This window comes from Pelobates fuscus, chromosome 12, assembly GCF_036172605.1.
Source record: "Pelobates fuscus isolate aPelFus1 chromosome 12, aPelFus1.pri, whole genome shotgun sequence".
In the NCBI taxonomy this organism is placed as follows: Eukaryota; Metazoa; Chordata; class Amphibia; order Anura; family Pelobatidae; genus Pelobates; species Pelobates fuscus.
In genome coordinates, this window is record NC_086328.1 from 14,439,100 (window position 1) to 14,456,422 (window position 17,323).

A 17,323-nucleotide genomic window follows, 5' to 3' on the forward strand; every position below is an offset into this window, starting at 1 on the left:
CTACACTAACCCAACGTGAATATACCATATTTTGGGGAGAAGTAGGCTACCTTGTCCTTCGGTCTTGTGGTTTATTCTGATGTCTTCAGAACCACTGGATGCCTTATTTTTCCAAAATTCATGGTTCACCGTCTCCACAGTCCCAGTCTGATTGAATGAGCCACTGGTTAGTAACATATCACCAGCACTGACCTAATTGTTGGCCATTCACTATCAATTAATAAATCTGATTACCGTGAGACACTGCAGATACTGGAACATTCCAATAGATCACCATTCAAATTATCCTATTTTTATCTCTTCAGATTACATTGTTTCTGTTTTAGAATGTTCTGCTTGTTGTACTTACAGATTTGGAAAACAAAATGATATCAACAGTAGGGATGCAGTGGCCATAGGTTCATTGATTGATCTAGTCTTTTCCTACCTCCTATTTTTGGGGTGCCTGGTTTTTATTTTTGGGTTCCTGGTGCCTGTTTGTATTTTAACTGGAGACCAGATGTTAAATCTTTAAGGGTTTTTTCTTTTTCTTTGTCCTGCAACTTTTTTTTTATTATTGAACATGAAAATGTAATCAAAGACCTTCTGTCGATAGCGCTAGAAAGAAGTGTTAATAGTGGTAGAAAAACTGAAGTGTAAAAATGAATGTGGATAAGGTTTGAGAACATGGTTTCACTCAAGGGGAAGGGGATATGAATGGCGGATAAGCATAAGAAGGTAGAACAGACTGGCTGGCTGAACATTGCATAGAATTTTGGTAGAGTTCAAAATTCCCAAAATCTCAATTGGAACAGAACTGAGAAATCCCCCAAATCCACAGGCTGGTAAAGGTCATTGATGGCTGATTTGGAAAACCTTGAAAGATAAACCCTAATACCAGGCTTATAAAATTTTCTGATGTGGGTGGTCACTGTGCATACAGTATATTATTTGTGCCCAAGAAATTCTTCCCCCTGGCTGGTTAAGTGGTGATGGTCGGACATCTATGAATGCGCTGGTTTTACCAATCTGTCGGACATTATGTAGCAGTGAGTGACTGACAGGGCGCCAGTATCAGAAGGAATAGTTAATATTCTATATAATCAAGAGGAATGTGAGAAAAATAGAATGTAATCTGGATGAAAACTTGCAGCATAGCACAATAAAGATCTGTAAATAGCTAAGAAAATGCTTATGGCTTTATCTCGAATTCAGATGAAACCCTTAAATAAACCCTCCTGCTTAGAGAGAGGGCAACTATTGCATTGTGTAAGATGGAATCTGCTGTGTTCTCAGACCGTTTAACAGAAGTATTGCATTCCACAGGGATTCCAAATCAAATAACCGGCTGCACGGTATTCGTGTGTGAGTGGAATTGAATCGGTTTCACTGGAAATCTATCGGTGGATGTTGTGTGGATTGATGCACTGGTTCCGTGTCTGTGTGCTTTTCTATAAAGCCATGTTGTGGAATGTGCAATAAGTGTATTATAAATTAAATATCCAGTCGTGTAAATAAATTAAAGGGACACTATAGTCACCTGAACAACTTTAGCTTAATGAAGCAGTTTTGGTGTATAGAACATGCCCCTGCAGCCTCACTGCTCAATCCTCTGCCATTTAGGAGTTAAATCCCTTTGTTTATGAACCCTAGTCACACCTCCCTGCATGTGACTTGCACAGCCTTCCATAAACACTTCCTGTAAAGAGAGCCCTATTTAGGCTTTCTTTATTGCAAGTTCTGTTTAATTAAGATTTTCTTATCCCCTGCTATGTTAATAGCTTGCTAGACCCTTCAAGAGCCTCCTGTATGTGATTAACGTTCAATTTAGAGATTGAGATACAAGTATTTAAGGTAAATTACATCTGTTTGAAAGTGAAACCAGTTGAAACCAGCTGTGTCAATCATAGCCAGGGGAGGTGTGGCTAGGGCTGCATAAACAGAAACAAAGTGATTTAACTCCTAAATGGCAGTGAATTGAGCAGTGAAATTGCAGGGGAATGATCTATACACTAAAACTGCTTTATTTAGCTAAAGTGACTTAGGTGACTATAGTGTTCCTTTAACGCTGCTTTAACCAGCTTTCCGAATGTGAAACAAATTATGAATGATAAAAAGGTAGATTCTTGTATTTGATTTAAAGGATCGCATTCAAGCCTGGTGGTCAAAGCGTAAACTTTCTAAGGCGTAAGCAGGACCGCTTTCATTGGCCAAGCGTGTCATCAGAGTGCTCTCAGCCAATCAGTGTGGTCTCTATTGGTCTAGCAGGAGTAGACTGGACATTCTAGAGCGGCTTCATAAATTTCTCTGGGAGGGCGCCAGTGTCCTTTTTAATGAATACCTCTTATTTATTTTTTTTTATAAAAAAACTGTCTTGAAAATAGTTAAACTTGGATACTCGCAGCCTATTCTACAAGCTGGTACAAAAACCAAGAAGCTTGTAAATCATGGGCGTGTCGTTTAAGTGAATCACTTCCTGTTGATGAGCACGGGCACCGTTTAATGTGGTGAGAGGCTGACGTACAGTGAAGAGGTACTACTTATTCTGTGAACTTGTAACGTAGCTTGAGTATTGCCCACCGGTTTCATACTCCTCGCTCTAAAACCTTATAATTGCAGGTCACCTTTTTAAAAAAAATTAAAAGTTTTCTTGTCCTCTGCATTTAACAAACATGCATTTCTGAGGACTGAAAAATAAAATGTTACTGTCAAAATACAGTGAATCTCTTAACATAGACACATAGAATGTGACGGCAGATAAGAGCCATTCGGCCCATCTAGTCTGCCCACCCCAGAACTGTAATAAGTTCTGCTGATGTATCTGTCAGTCAGCACAGAAAGAAGTGGAGAAACCTAAACAATGTTTCTGTTTTCTTCTCCACCAACAAACTGTGTGCCTTGGCTGTGCCAGGGATGAACTGGATTGTGATGTCGGTTGTAAAATTTTTAATATAGACTTAAAAGAAAATGGCGCATCCCTTAAACTAAATCAAATAAAAATTATATATATGTTCTAAAAAGATATGACGGTTCGGTATTTCTACAATAAGGTAAAAATGCATGATGCAGCCAGGTTGGAAAAGGGGACTTGAGGCTTACTGGAAGACGTGCTCTAGACGCTGTCTGACAGACAGATACGCACGCACTGACGCTGTCTGATAGACAGATACGCACGCACTGACGCTGTCTGACAGACAGATGCGCACGCACTGACGCTGTCTGACAGACAGATACGCACGCACTGACGCTGTCTGACAGACAGATACGCACGCACTGACGCTGTCTGCGTGTGTGTGTGTATGTCTGTCAGTGTGTGTGAGGGTTTTTCAAGGAGTAACGGGAAGATCCACTTTTTTAAGGTGCGGATGGGGTTATCAGGGGGTATGCCAGAGGCCGGACTCCGGACACTGCTTGTTGTCTTTTTTTTTTTAACAGGGGCAGGGGTTTAGTAGACGGGGAATGGGATTTAGTAGACGAGGGGGGGCTAGGATTTAGTAGACGGTTGGACGACGACTGGGATTTAGTAGACGAGGGGGGCTGGGGTTTAGTAGAGGGGGTGAAAATTTACATTTGTTTTTTTGCGGCCCACATAAACTTAAACCTTGCTTATTTGGCCCTTACTAGCCTTTGAGTTTGACATGCTTGCTGTATGGTTATTAGGAGCTAATCGAGTGAATCCAATCATCCTGTGTATTGACAAACTGCAGCTAGGTGTAAACTACATATTTGACAGAACTCTCTGTGATCTACTAGGTGTTTGCCTGTTTTCTACAAACATAATCTTTTTTTTCGTGGTAATTTTTTAAGCATTATATAAATGTGTGGGCAGTTCCTGCATATTGAAGATTAATAGAAACAAGGTAGCAACAGAAGTCTATGGAGTAATATAGAAAAACGATCTCCCTATTTATTTCTCAGAAAGCAGTAAGTGTACAAAGCACCATAAAGCATCATTCACACAGAGATACCAATTGCGATTCTGTGTGGGAGCCGCATAGCAGATTGTAAGGATTTATTACCCCCTTCCACTGTGATGGAAAACTGCAAATATTAAACATGCTCTAAGGCCTGGTAACTCCAGAATTCAAGCTATATTGAAGGTCGGATGATAACAGATGATGAAGTGGGTGTTTTGTAATTTAAAAAAAAAAAAAAAGATTGTGTGTGGCTAAAACACATTGTTTTCTGAAGACAAACACAAACAGAATTCATAGTCAGTGGTGACCAGCCCTGGTTTATAAGAACTGTACAGAAGTGTTGCAGTAACTTGTCATCTAATTGACTAATCCCACCCAACACAATTGCCAGAATTGGTTTAAATGTATTCTGCTTGTATTTGGAATTCCTTTTGGTATATATTTTGCCGGACACATATGGTCTATTTCTTTAAACCCTTGAATAGGATGTGAGAGCTATGCCTTATAAAATATTCATTTTTATTTTGTATTTGTTACTGGCAGTCAAACAGTTAACTCTTTCTTTAAAATAGAATGCCATCTGATTGATTTTCTTTTAACTGTAAAAGGCAGGAAGTTGCTACATATCTTACCTCATTGTCATGGCCATCTGCAGCCATTGTATCTGCTTTTAAAGGGACATTCCAGGTGGATTTCATGGTGTCTCGACCAGGCAGTTGCAGATTTAAGACCACACTAGCTAAACTAAAGAAAAAAAATAAATAAAAATCTTCGCTTTGCTTTGTGGTTTAAAATTTGCAATACCCTTGTAATTTCTTTGCAGTTAGTGAATAAATCTCAATGTGTTTCTAGAATTCTAGCAATATCGGAGCTGCCGTTCATTGAACTGATCCATTGCCCAGGTTGTGAGATGGTTTTATCTATACCAGTGTGGTAGGGAAATGGTTTGCCACCTTTTAGTGCCCGGGTAATGCCATCATGATTGGTATTCTTATTTAGCCTACTGTCAGAGCAGTTATTCTGATTTTTTTTTAAATCTGTTCAGCCTGCACTGTTCTTGACACACAGAATGTTTAGTGACAACCGGAGGCCACCTAAAATGTTGTTTGTCACCATCGGCAAAACCTGGCTTTCACCCTACATCAGCTGCGCTCTCTGCTCCATGAAAGTGACACAGCATGTCATAGGCGTAGATGGCATATTTTATTACTGTGCCCACAGCGAATCTTTTTTTTTTTAAAAGGAACACTGCAGGGTCAGGAACACAAACATGTATTCCTGACTCTACAGTGTTAAACACACCATTTAGGTGGCTTTCCCCTCCCCCTCCCCCTTAGCCTTCTTAAATTAAAACTCCCCTTATTTTCAGCGCAGTGCTGGTTCGCATATGGGATAGCATTGGATTGGCTAAAATCAGCAAAAAGGGTGGCGGGGCCAAACACCGTTTTGGCCAATCAGGATATGCTCATAGAGATGAATTGAATCAATGCATCTGTATGAGGAATATTCATTGTCACCATGCAGAGCGTGGAGACGCTGAACGGCAGTGCTGCCTACTGTGCAGCACTGCCCCAGGAAGCACCTTCAGTGGCCATCTGAGGAGTGGCCACTTGGAGGTTTCCCTAGGGGCAATGTAAACACTGCCTTTTCTATGAAAAGGCAGTGTTTACGTGAAAATGCCTGCAGGGAGCTATTATACTCACCAGAAGGGAATGGTTATAATCACCAGAACAACTACATTAAATTGTAGTTGTTGTGGTGACTATAGTGTCCCTTTAATAAAACAAAACTGTTTTAGCTTACTCTGTCACTACAACCACTACAGCTCGCTATAGTGGTATTTGTGATGTTACTTTAATCAAATGACATCAGAATACTTTCTTTGCCTTAATCTTTCCATTGCTGAATTGTCCTGATGGTGGCAGTTTTTTTTTTTTTTTTTTTTAATCCAGATAGATGTAGCTGGTGTTAACAGGGTGAAGGAGTCTGAGTGGGGGAGACGGAGAGGAGAATTTGACTCTCTAACCTGGTTAACCTCCTGCACACGCCGAATCCCCCAATACAAATGTTTGAGAGGTCTGCAAACTGTAGGCAGTCTTGGAATAAGCATCCATGATTGGCTTGCGGGCACAGAAGGGTGTGATCCGGTGTATTCTTGCGAACGCCTGCTCTCTAAGAAAGGTTCCCATGCCAATCAGCAAATGCAGCTTGCACAAATATGGTGTAACAAAGCTATAAGCTTGCACTGGTAATACACAGGCACACCAAGGGACTGGGAGCATTTTTTTTTTATAGGTGCATGTGTGATGTCCGAGGTTAACATGTGGCGTGATATTACTATAACAATAACTGGGAGACCAGGAATTGGCTGAATTATGTCAGCCGGTTCTTGTGTAATGTTCAAATCACTAAATGTTGAAATGTAAAATGGGAATAATGTTTCAATCATGCCTTTCACTGCCATTTGGCGGCCTCTGTGGTATGACAGATGCACACTATACAATGTGTGCAGATGGCTGCATTGATGAGACTGGAAATTTAATGACCTCCTGCTTCTTGCAGGTCAAGAAAAATCAATGAGATACAGGAAGGGTTAACTGTTTGAATGCCAATAAGGCCGAGCACTTGTCTGATCCATTTAATCATTTGTTCAAGAAAACAAATATTGAGCGCAGCACGAATGTACAAATGCCGAATGTGTTTTCAGATGCTTTTTGGTAACTACTTATTATTACGGGTTAAAGTACAATCTCCGATGATTTCAAGTGTATACCTTGCAGACTATGATTTCATGTAATGCACAGTGTATTATTGTAATCCTACGGTACAGGATTTAATATAAAATACTGATCATCTTTTGAACAAGGCTGCATACGCCGTCTTCACCAATATGTATTTTAGCTGAGCAAAAGTAAATTAAAATGGGCACTGCTGTCTCGCTGATATTGGGTAGGTGTGGGCGTTGCTAGCGGGTGGCCGTGTGCATGACTCAATCCCCATCACGGACAATGTCCCCATCCACAATTTCGGTTGGTCATCTTGGACAAAAGGATGACACGCTGCCTGGCTAGGCAGCTAATCACGGCTGCCTGTACACCAAGTGCTGCTTTAATGTTCATGTTTGGGCTTAAACTTGAATTTAAAGGACACTGTGGCCACAAAAAACACTTTTCAGCTCAATGAAGCAGTTTTGGTGTATAGACCGTGCCCCTGCAGTCTCACTGCAGTAAGGTGACGCTCTCAGCCAATCAGTACCTCTCCATTCGTAAAACTGGCTTGAAAAGAAACGTACCTTAGAAGGCTTTTAACATTTGCCATTCTCTGTCACATTGGAGCAGGGCAAATAAATCCCCATAATATTCTGCAAGGTTCCCACACAGGAATGCTTATTTGGTCCTTACGTAAGGTGCCTTATTACACCGTTTACCTTTTGACTTTCTGAGAAATAAATAGTGCAGATATGGAAGAGAATATTGCAATTAGTATCTTATAAATAATCCGCATTGGAGGAAAACTAGTTTTTACGCAAGTTTCCTTTTTTGCTGCATATGTATACATATATAATGTTCTAGAACGGTAAACGGTTTATAACGGCAAAAAGATACAAAAGAGTTCTAGAGAAATCATTATAAAGCTGTATATGTAGATGTATTTCACGTGTTATTGGTGATCACCAATCACCCCCCCCCCCCCACCCTCATCTCATAATATTGTAAAGCGCTACGGAATCTGTTGGCGCTATATAAATGGCAATAATAATAATCACTGGTAGATTTGGAGAGTTATGTACCCATTTAACACTCCTTTTGGCTAAATTCAGCGCCTCGTTACCATGATCTGTCATCGAATACTCTCGTAGACCATTAAACGATTTCTGATATCTGAAAGAAAAGATTTGCAGAGGAGGTAGTTTGGGTTAATATGACTAGATCACATGTCAATAGCTATTTAAGTCATTAACGGCTAAAGAACACATTCACACCCCTGTACAAGAAACAACAAAGCCTTCACTCTATGAAAGGATTCTGGTAAACGGACTGCAAATAATATACAGTGAAAGTGAGGCATTAACGTGTAGATGTACTGTGTGTCACTAGCACCATCAAGCACAGATAGCTGGGTGGGTTATTTTCTCTAAGATCCTTATCAGTATACTGTCATTTTGTTTCCTGTCTTGCATGCAACTTTTTTTTTTTTTTTTTTTCATTCTTTCAAATATTTGACTTCATCTTTTTTTTTTATCTTTTTTTTGGCACTATTGTACAGAAATGTAGACAAACTTTGCATAGATAGTAACATCCCCTGGATCATATGTTGGTTGGGCAAAAAGAACATTCTCAGGACGTACTTTGAAACTAAAGCAATCTGAATGTACCTTTCTTGGTTAAATACTTTATTATTATTATTATTATTATTATTATATATACAGTTACATGATTGTTATCTGTATATACCGATCACTGCTAGAAATAAGAAAAAATAAATGATTATTAAACACATTTTCTTGTATTTTATTGTTTTTTTTGGAGGACGATTTCTAAAACATTATTTTTGTAAACGTGCATCATTTTGACATTGGAATATAGCTCCACAATTCACTGTTAATAATTTTTACTACGTGCAAAATGAGGCTCTGTTAAATAAGACTCGATTGTACATTAATTTTCACATGTTTAAGTAAGTTAAATTCAAACCTATACGGAAGCTGAACAGTTTCAAGGGGATTGAAGACATTGGGTCAGCGTTTAGCAGTAGAATAATACCTATACCTTTAAATCTCCCGAACGTATCGTCAGCTGCAGGAAATTAGAGGTTTATAGGAGTTGTTGCTAAATTGACCAGTAAATGAATAGCCTGCAATGAGGGACATGTTGGAACATGTTGAACATTCCTAATTCCGATTACACTTTCCCAAAGGTAACGGGTGCATCTGCCTGGACCGTCATAGTTTATTTTCTGCGATCGATTGAGGACATCCTCCTTTTTGTTTAAATTCATTATGTAAATATTGCATAAAAAAATATGCAGAAGTCATAAAATGTATGCGTGTATAACATTGCATTATAATTTTGGTTCTGCAGTAGGGGTTGCCCAGATCAGGAGATGACTGCCTATCATGATGCTCCTGTAACTTTTTTTTACTATTTTAATTCTGGAAGCTCTTTAAATCACAAGCATCAGTATGTTTGCAGCAAGAGGGGACTTTGGGCTACAAGTAGGAAGGGAGGGGATGAATCCCTTAATCGTTAGATTGTAAATCATCCCTTTTTGTAAAATAAACCTCCATAATATTTGGTCTTTGCTGCTGAGTAATGCTCAGGATCATAAGGTGCATTTTTGGTTTCCGATGTTCGAGAATACTTAGGCCGAAATCATGACTGTTACCCCTTCAGCATCGTCCAGTGTTGGTAAAGTGGTCATTCAGTTTATACATGCCTGGGATGTTAACGTGATTTACTGCGTGTATGGGCTTTATTACATGTGCAAAGCAGTTTGTTTTATATATATATATATATATATTTTTTTTTTACATTTATATTTTCTAAAGGATTATTGACATTTTACATGTGTTTCCTCTCTCCACAGGTATTTGTATAAAATGCGGAAAGGGTGTATATGGAGCCAGCCAGGCCTGTCAAGCAATGGGGAACCTCTTCCACACAAACTGCTTCACATGTTGTTCTTGCGGTAAGGATTTTCCTTTATTTCAGTCTGTTTTAGAGATGTTCAATTTATCTCCTTGATATGAAGCTCGACGATTGTGAAACTCTTTTTCAGCAAAGAATTTGCAGATTATCAGCGCACAGATACCACTGAACATGTTTCCAGTACTGTATGGTCTTAAAAGAAAAGAGAAAAAATATTAAAGCATTAACGGGTCAAGATTGTATAGGCAATAAAATCATTCTATTCTATGGCTAGACCTGAAAGGGTTACTCCAGTCTGATGTGAGGAGTACCATGGCCAGTTAACTAAAAGTTTGCCACCTTACCTGGGTTCCTGCTGGGCTTTGATGCTCCCTGGTGGTCCTGTGATGTGCTTCTAACTTCTGCAGTGCTGCAGGAAGTTGTGGCCCTTGCGATTTATTGGATGAGGTCAGCTCACCGCTCTCAGCCTATGAATGCAATGAAAGTTACACCGGATTTACATTAGCCAGCTCGGAACTCTAATTCTGGTCTGGCTGATGACACCCCAGTGATGCTGGTACACATTCAGCAGCAGAGGGTTAAACCCAGAATTCTAATTTATTATATCTAACAGCATTTAGCTATTGGGTAAACACTTCAGGAGAACCTGTCACTTCTAACAGGTCACTTTGGCAAACTCTTATAATGGCCTGATTTGAGTGATTACAGTAGAGGTGAATTCAAGGTAGACAAATACAAAAGTATTCTGTGCTTTTTACAGCATATGGTAGAGTACACACGGCTTCATTTTACAGAGCCAAAATGATTCCTCCAATTATTTTTTTGTCAAAATAACGCACTGTTTGAAAGCAACTTGAATTGACCAAAAAAAATTAAAATTTTCTTTTTTTTGCCTAAAACTTGGAGTTTCAGGGTCAGTTCCCAACCATGTCCGGTTAAGTGAATAACCTTGGACGATTTTAATGAGAGAAAAATGTCAAAGGTGATAATTACTGTATGAATCTGCTTTATAGAATGGCAATCAGCAGGAAAGTAAATGTTGTTCATTATTAAAGGAACACTATAGTCACCTAAATTACTTTAGCTAAATAAAGCAGTTTTAGTGTACAGATCATTCCCACTGAGTTTCACTGCTCAATTCACTGTCATTTAGGAGTTAAATCACTTTGTTTCTGTTTATGCAGCCCTAGCCACACCTCCCCTGGCTATGATTGACAGAGCCTGCATGAAAAAAAAAACTGGTTTCACTTCCAAACAGATGTAATTTACCTTAAATAATTGTATCTCAATTTCTAAATTGAACTTTAATCACATACAGGAGGCTCTTGCAGGGTCTAGCAAGCTATTTACATAGCAGGGGATAAGAAAATCTTAATTAAACAGAACTTGCAATAAAGAAAGCCTAAATAGGGCTCTCTGTACAGGAAGTGTTTATGGAAGGCTGTGCAAGTCACATGCAGGGAGGTGTGACTAGGGTTCATAAACAAAGGGATTTAACTCCTAAATGGCAGAGGATTGAGCAGTGAGGCTGCAGGGGCATGTTCTATACACCAAAACTGCTTCATTAAGCTAAAGTTGTTCAGGTGACTATAGTGTCCCTTTAAAAGTAATGAAATCCTATTCAATAGGCGGTCATCGTTACAATAGCATGCTATGATTTATAATAAAAATAAAACCCTTCTCTCTAACATTATCATTGGTGGTGGATTAATCATTCACCACCCAGTGGTCACACGGACATCTGGCTTGTAATTCTCAACTGGGTGAATCACTTTGACTTAAAAATACCACAATATGTCTAATTCCAAAGCACAACTTTTTCCAACTACATTCAACAATTTATCATTCAACTGAGTGAAAATTAACCTTTTTATGGAGTATTTTCAATCTTTTCTGAAACCTTGCTCCTGCATTTTTTGGGTACCACCATGATTGTACTGAAATGCTTCTCTTAGTTAAAGCAATAGTCAGGAGAGTCAGCAACTCGATGCCTACCGGAATATTTTTTTTCTGTTATGATTGGGGAAGGATGGGTAGTAGAATGTGACTCAGTACATATTCGAGGCATGCAATCAAATGCTTTTAAGAGAGATGAAAAGGATTAGTCTTCAGACTTAGCACAAACATTCTTTCTCTGAGTTCTTGCCAGTAATGTCCCTCCTAGACACCGTAGCAAAACATCGCATTTTGTTCAGTAACGTAAACAAATTAACCATTCTTCTAAGGGACTGAATTGCATCGTCTGAGAGAATGGAGATTAGTTTTAACCTCTTTTGTTGAGTGACGACGGCACTAGTTACTTTTGCCTGAAAATTTGACCATTAGATTTCGGCTCCAGTAATGGTAAGATCAGTTCATTTCCTTGGACCCTTTATGGTGCGCGGGCCTGGGTAGGTGAGGGTTGTGTTAACCACCATTAATTTTAATCGTCACCCTGCCCTGAAAACATTTGTGCTCGTACATTTCTGGTCAAGCCTTCTCTCCTGCCAATGCGTTCCATATGTCATAACCATTAGAATTAAAGTGACCTGTTTGCTGCCTTTTGATCTCATGCATTTCAATTTAATGTTCTCTGAGTTTGCCGTTTCAGTAAATCACCTGAGGCTTTATATTGCCATAGCATTTTGCATCCTTGATATCTACTCGTATGTTGGATGCTAGGGTGGGTTACAGGGCATGCCCATTATCTGTAGGGAACCAGCTCCTTTTCTCCCAGCAAGGGGAGAACTCAAAGCCAACTCATAACTCAACCTGTACCCCACAACATCTTTTTAACCCCCGTTCAAGCAGTACTTTCATATTCTATTCGTTCTTTTTGACCTGGTTGAGAAAGGCCTGAGACGAAGATCCAATCTTACTGTTGGCTCTTTGTGAAACCTTACCTGGTAAGAAGATTCCCTTTATGACATTATACCATGACTACATTTTACCTTCTGATAATCATCTGTGTCATCTTGTGGTATTGGCTTTTATTCTTGGCTGCTGGACAGTTGGAGGTTATTGGTGTTGGGGCAAAGATACCCATCAAGCGATTGATGTTGGATGATCTGATGGGAGATCAAGTCTACTTTTTGGCCACATGTTGCTTATCTTTGCCGTACTTGGATTTTGAAATGACAGCTCTTGTTTTTATTGCTTCCTTGCTTCTCTGCTTGTATCTGGGCAGCTTAATTCCAGACTATCATACTGACTTGGCATTTGAAGAAGAAGAGAAAAAAAAAAGAGAAAACACTGTTTATGCGGGATGGGTCCTTGGATATTTGTGCTCTACTACACTGTGGGACAGGATATTCCATAAACTCCTGGTTCAGAGGTCATAGCACGAGAAGTCTGCCAGAAACATGGAATCTGTACATTCTTGTGAGAGAAATCTCTCCAGCTCATCATTTCTGGGAGTCTTTGAAGGCAGCCGTTTATATATGTATGTTTGTTTTCTTTAAAAAAAAAAAAAAAAAAAAAAAAAAAAAAATTCTTCTTCTTTTAATGCTTTGAAGTTCCCAAATCTACTGAAGAGAAATGTAGAGCCAGGCAAATACTCGGGGAGCTTGGGAATTCTCATCGGGAAAAAAAAGTGGGTTCTGCTCATTTGCATAAATCATTTAACATTCTGTGCTAGCAACATGACTTCCTGCGTAGCGGCTCTTACATGGAAATCTAGAGCTATATAGGTCAGTCTGTACTGCAATGTAAAACACTAGGACAAATGAAAGGCCTCCTCGTGCATGTATGGAATAAAATAAAGCAATCACTGTCACCACAAGGACTTTATTCTTTGTGAACGGAATATAAAAATCATGAAGAAATTAATCTGACGCGGTCTTCAGATAAAAGTGTTTCTTCTTAAACGCAGAATGTCTTCATAAGCGGCATGATATCATTCTGGTTCAAGATACTTGATGATGGTTCATTCCTTAAAGCAACACTAAAGGTTCCAAACCACATCATCTCAATGAAGTGGTTTTGGTGCAGTAGCTCTTTAGTTTAGTTTTAACCCTGCGATGTAAAACATTGCCGTTTAGTAGATATGGCCGTGTTATGTTTGCAGGGTTAACACACCTCTAGTGACTGTCTTCGTGATAGCCATTAGAGGCACGTCCCCTGTGAGAGCCAAGTCAGATTCTGTTCTCAATCAAATGCTACTATATCTGAGTAAAGGGTGGGCTTACCGCTGTAATGGTTTGTGACAAATCTGTTCTAATGAATAGCTGCTAAAAAAAAAAAAAGGGTTATTGAGACTGGAGTAACTTGTAGTGAATGGTCCATAGAAGGGGCACACATCCTAAACTATCCAGATAGAAAATGTGGGTGTATTTTGTTACATGATTTATTTGTCTAGATTCTAGAAAACTTGCTGTGTGACGTTGTGAAGTCTTTGTAGTTTATAATTAATAAATGTCGATATCTGCCTATATTGGAGTGCGTATAGCCTAGCCAGCACCTATATTAATTAACTTGGCTCCTTTCCGAATTCATCTTCCGTGTATAGATAGAGGTGCACTGAGAGAAGCTACCCAGGTATCATGGTAGATATTCAATACAAATGATCTCTGCCTCTTCTCCTATGGCTCTGCCGTGAAACGTGTATAGTTGGCACACAAAGTCATGATGGTGGCATTCGCAAAGGTTTTGTTGAAATAGAATTCTGACAGACCAGTCCCTGTGAAACCAAAACTGAACATATGATTCCTAATCAGGCTCATTTCATGCTATCGCTCTGGAATGTGTACGTCGATTTTTCTTGATTTTCTGTTCCAGCGCTGGTTTGAAAGGGATGGGGATCTGGGACATTGTATAACTAGGGGTTTACAACTCATTGGATACGGTACGAAATGTTCTAGTTATAAACCTCAGAGTGTGTAAGCAAAATATGTAGACCTATCGCTAGTAATGTATGTTTTAGGAGAACCCATGCAAACTGTGTTCTTGTACTGACTTGTCATGAGTGTGCATTAATTAGTACATGTTAAATACGTATGGTGTATAAAATAGGGGAATGGGTAAACGTGTTAACAATGGAAAGTTACATAGTTACATAGTTAGATAGCTGAAAAGAGACTTGCGTCCATCAAGTTCAGCCTTCCTCACACCTGTTTTTTGCTGTTGATCCAAAAGAAAAAAAAAAAGTTGGGTCAGTGTTCTGAAAGTGGAACACTCCCGTTGGAGACTGATGGAATTCGCCCCTCTTTTCTTTTTGTAACACGGTTTTAAGTCATACCTTATGTGTTTAAAAGTGTATTACACATTCATTAAGTATTTGCCCGTTACATGGTCGAACTATATTGGAAGAATGCCATTTTTGGCCGCAAATGCTACAGGTTCGTCATGTTTAAAGCATATTACACTAGAACTTTATTTGTATTAAATCACAGAGGATATATAAGAGAGGCCAGAAAACAGAAGAAACCGTTCGAGCATTCACGCTTTGAACCCAGATCGGTATTTATTTTATTTTTTTATTTTTTTTAAACTAACATACGCCTCTATCCATTTATCCATCCTTAATGACCACTTGGATGCATCTGCTCATAGCCAAATATCAAATGATGTGTCTCCATTTGTAAAGCATGCAGACATCAGTCAAGACAATTGTTTATTGTTAAAAGAAAACGTAATGAGGAAAATGTGTAATTCACGTTACTTTGACACCCAGCTGTTACTACAATGTTGAAAAAAGAGAGATAGTAGGCGCTCGCTATAGTGATCAGGCAGCAGTATACAAAACAAGGATTCCCCAACCTTGTGAGTGAATGATAGAAAGAAGAAGGGCGTATACCGCGCCTATTAGTTTAAATTAAAATATACAGAAAATACATACATATGTTCTTGGATTTTCCAATAAATTGTGACCTCAAAAAAAATTAAGACAAAAAATAATAGTGCAATACAGCAAATTTTATCTTAAAAATAAGTGATTAGTAACTATGTACAGTCCACTCAGATGGAGATGAGCTATAACAGAGCTCTACTGTGAAGCGCTTGGACGGTACAATCCCCGTCTTTGGATTGGTAGTAGTTGCCACAGATGTTCTCAATATGCCATGTGCGTAGTTGGTATAAAAAACAGAAAGATAGCAGCAATATGGTGAAGTAAGTACCAATGGTATAATAGATAATAAATGGTATTGTACTTACACTTTCCAGAGCATGTGACCTGCTCTGGTGTAAACAGCTTGGGTGGTATAATCCCCACCAAGGATATACAGGATACCAGGAAATGAAGATAGTAAGTCTAAAAAGTAACTTAAAAGTATACTTTAATATATATATAAACAAAACAATGGTTAATAAAATGTAGATATAAAATATAGTCCCACTTAACGCGTTTCGCCTAATAGGCTTCTTCTGAAGTGACACTTCTGAAGAAGCCTATTAGGCGAAACGCGTTAAGTGGGACTATATTTTATATCTACATTTTATTAACCATTGTTTTGTTTATATATATATATTAAAGTATACTTTTAAGTTACTTTTTAGACTTACTATCTTCATTTCCTGGTATCCTGTATATCCTTGGTGGGGATTATACCACCCAAGCTGTTTACACCAGAGCAGGTCACATGCTCTGGAAAGTGTAAGTACAATACCATTTATTATCTATTATACCATTGGTACTTACTTCACCATATTGCTGCTATCTTTCTGTTTTTTATACCAACTACGCACATGGCATATTGAGAACATCTGTGGCAACTACTACCAATCCAAAGACGGGGATTGTACCGTCCAAGCGCTTCACAGTAGAGCTCTGTTATAGCTCATCTCCATCTGAGTGGACTGTACATAGTTACTAATCACTTATTTTTAAGATAAAATTTGCTGTATTGCACTATTATTTTTTGTCTTAATTTTTTTTGAGGTCACAATTTATTGGAAAATCCAAGAACATATGTATGTATTTTCTGTATATTTTAATTTAAACTAATAGGCGCGGTATACGCCCTTCTTCTTTCTATCATGTTACTACAATGTATGTTAAAGGGACACTATAGTCACCAGAACAACAACAGCTTAATGTAGTTGTTCTGGTGAGTAGAATAGCTCCCTTCTGGCATTTTCATGTAAACACTGGCTTTTCAGAGAAAAGGCAGTGTTTACGTTGTCCCTTGGGACACTTCCAAGTGACCACTTCTCAGATGGCCACTGGAGGGGCTTCCTGGCTCAGTGCTGCACAGTAAGCAGCCCTGCCGTTCAGCGTCCCCACGCTCTGCATGGAGACGCTGAATTTTCCTCATAGAGATGCATTGGTTCAATGCATTTCTATGAGGAGGTCCTGATTGGTCAAAATGGTATTTGGCCCCGCCCCGTTTTTAGCCAAGCCAATCCACAATGGGGGTGAAGCCAACGTCCGCAGAGCAGCGCCTGCGGACCCGCGTGGCACTGTAAATAAAGTGTTTTAAACTTTTATAGGGGGCCTAAGGGTGGCGCGAGCCAGCTAAATGGTGGGTTAAACACTATAGGGTCAGGAATACATGTTTGTGTTCCTGACCCTACAGTGATCATTTAAAGCATCTCAGAACAAGATAAACTATTTAGTGATTGTCCGTTCTGTGGGCGAACACCGCTTGAAATAGAATTGTCCGATTTTCAATCAATCTTTACGACAGTGCTCAGCAGAAGCATACTGCACACATGACGGTAATATTCCGTCATGATTCCCTTTTATTTCTGAAACTGTGTCATTAAGGGGTTAAAAAAAAAAATCTATGAAAAGCACTGTGTTCAGCAACAGAGGATTGACCTAAAACTGGGTGACAGTGTCCAGAGACTGTAGGCAACAGA

At 39.1% G+C, this 17,323-nt stretch overlaps 1 protein-coding gene across 1 annotated transcript in view; it reads left to right on the forward strand.

The window, feature by feature from the left end:
- WTIP (WT1 interacting protein) overlaps positions 1–17,323 on the forward strand; it is a 67,291-nt gene that overhangs the window by 27,516 nt on the left and 22,452 nt on the right. Inside the window, exon 2 of the mRNA XM_063438882.1 lies at positions 9,483–9,584. Coding sequence (XP_063294952.1) covers positions 9,483–9,584 — 102 coding nt within the window. The remainder of the gene's footprint in view (positions 1–9,482; positions 9,585–17,323) is intronic.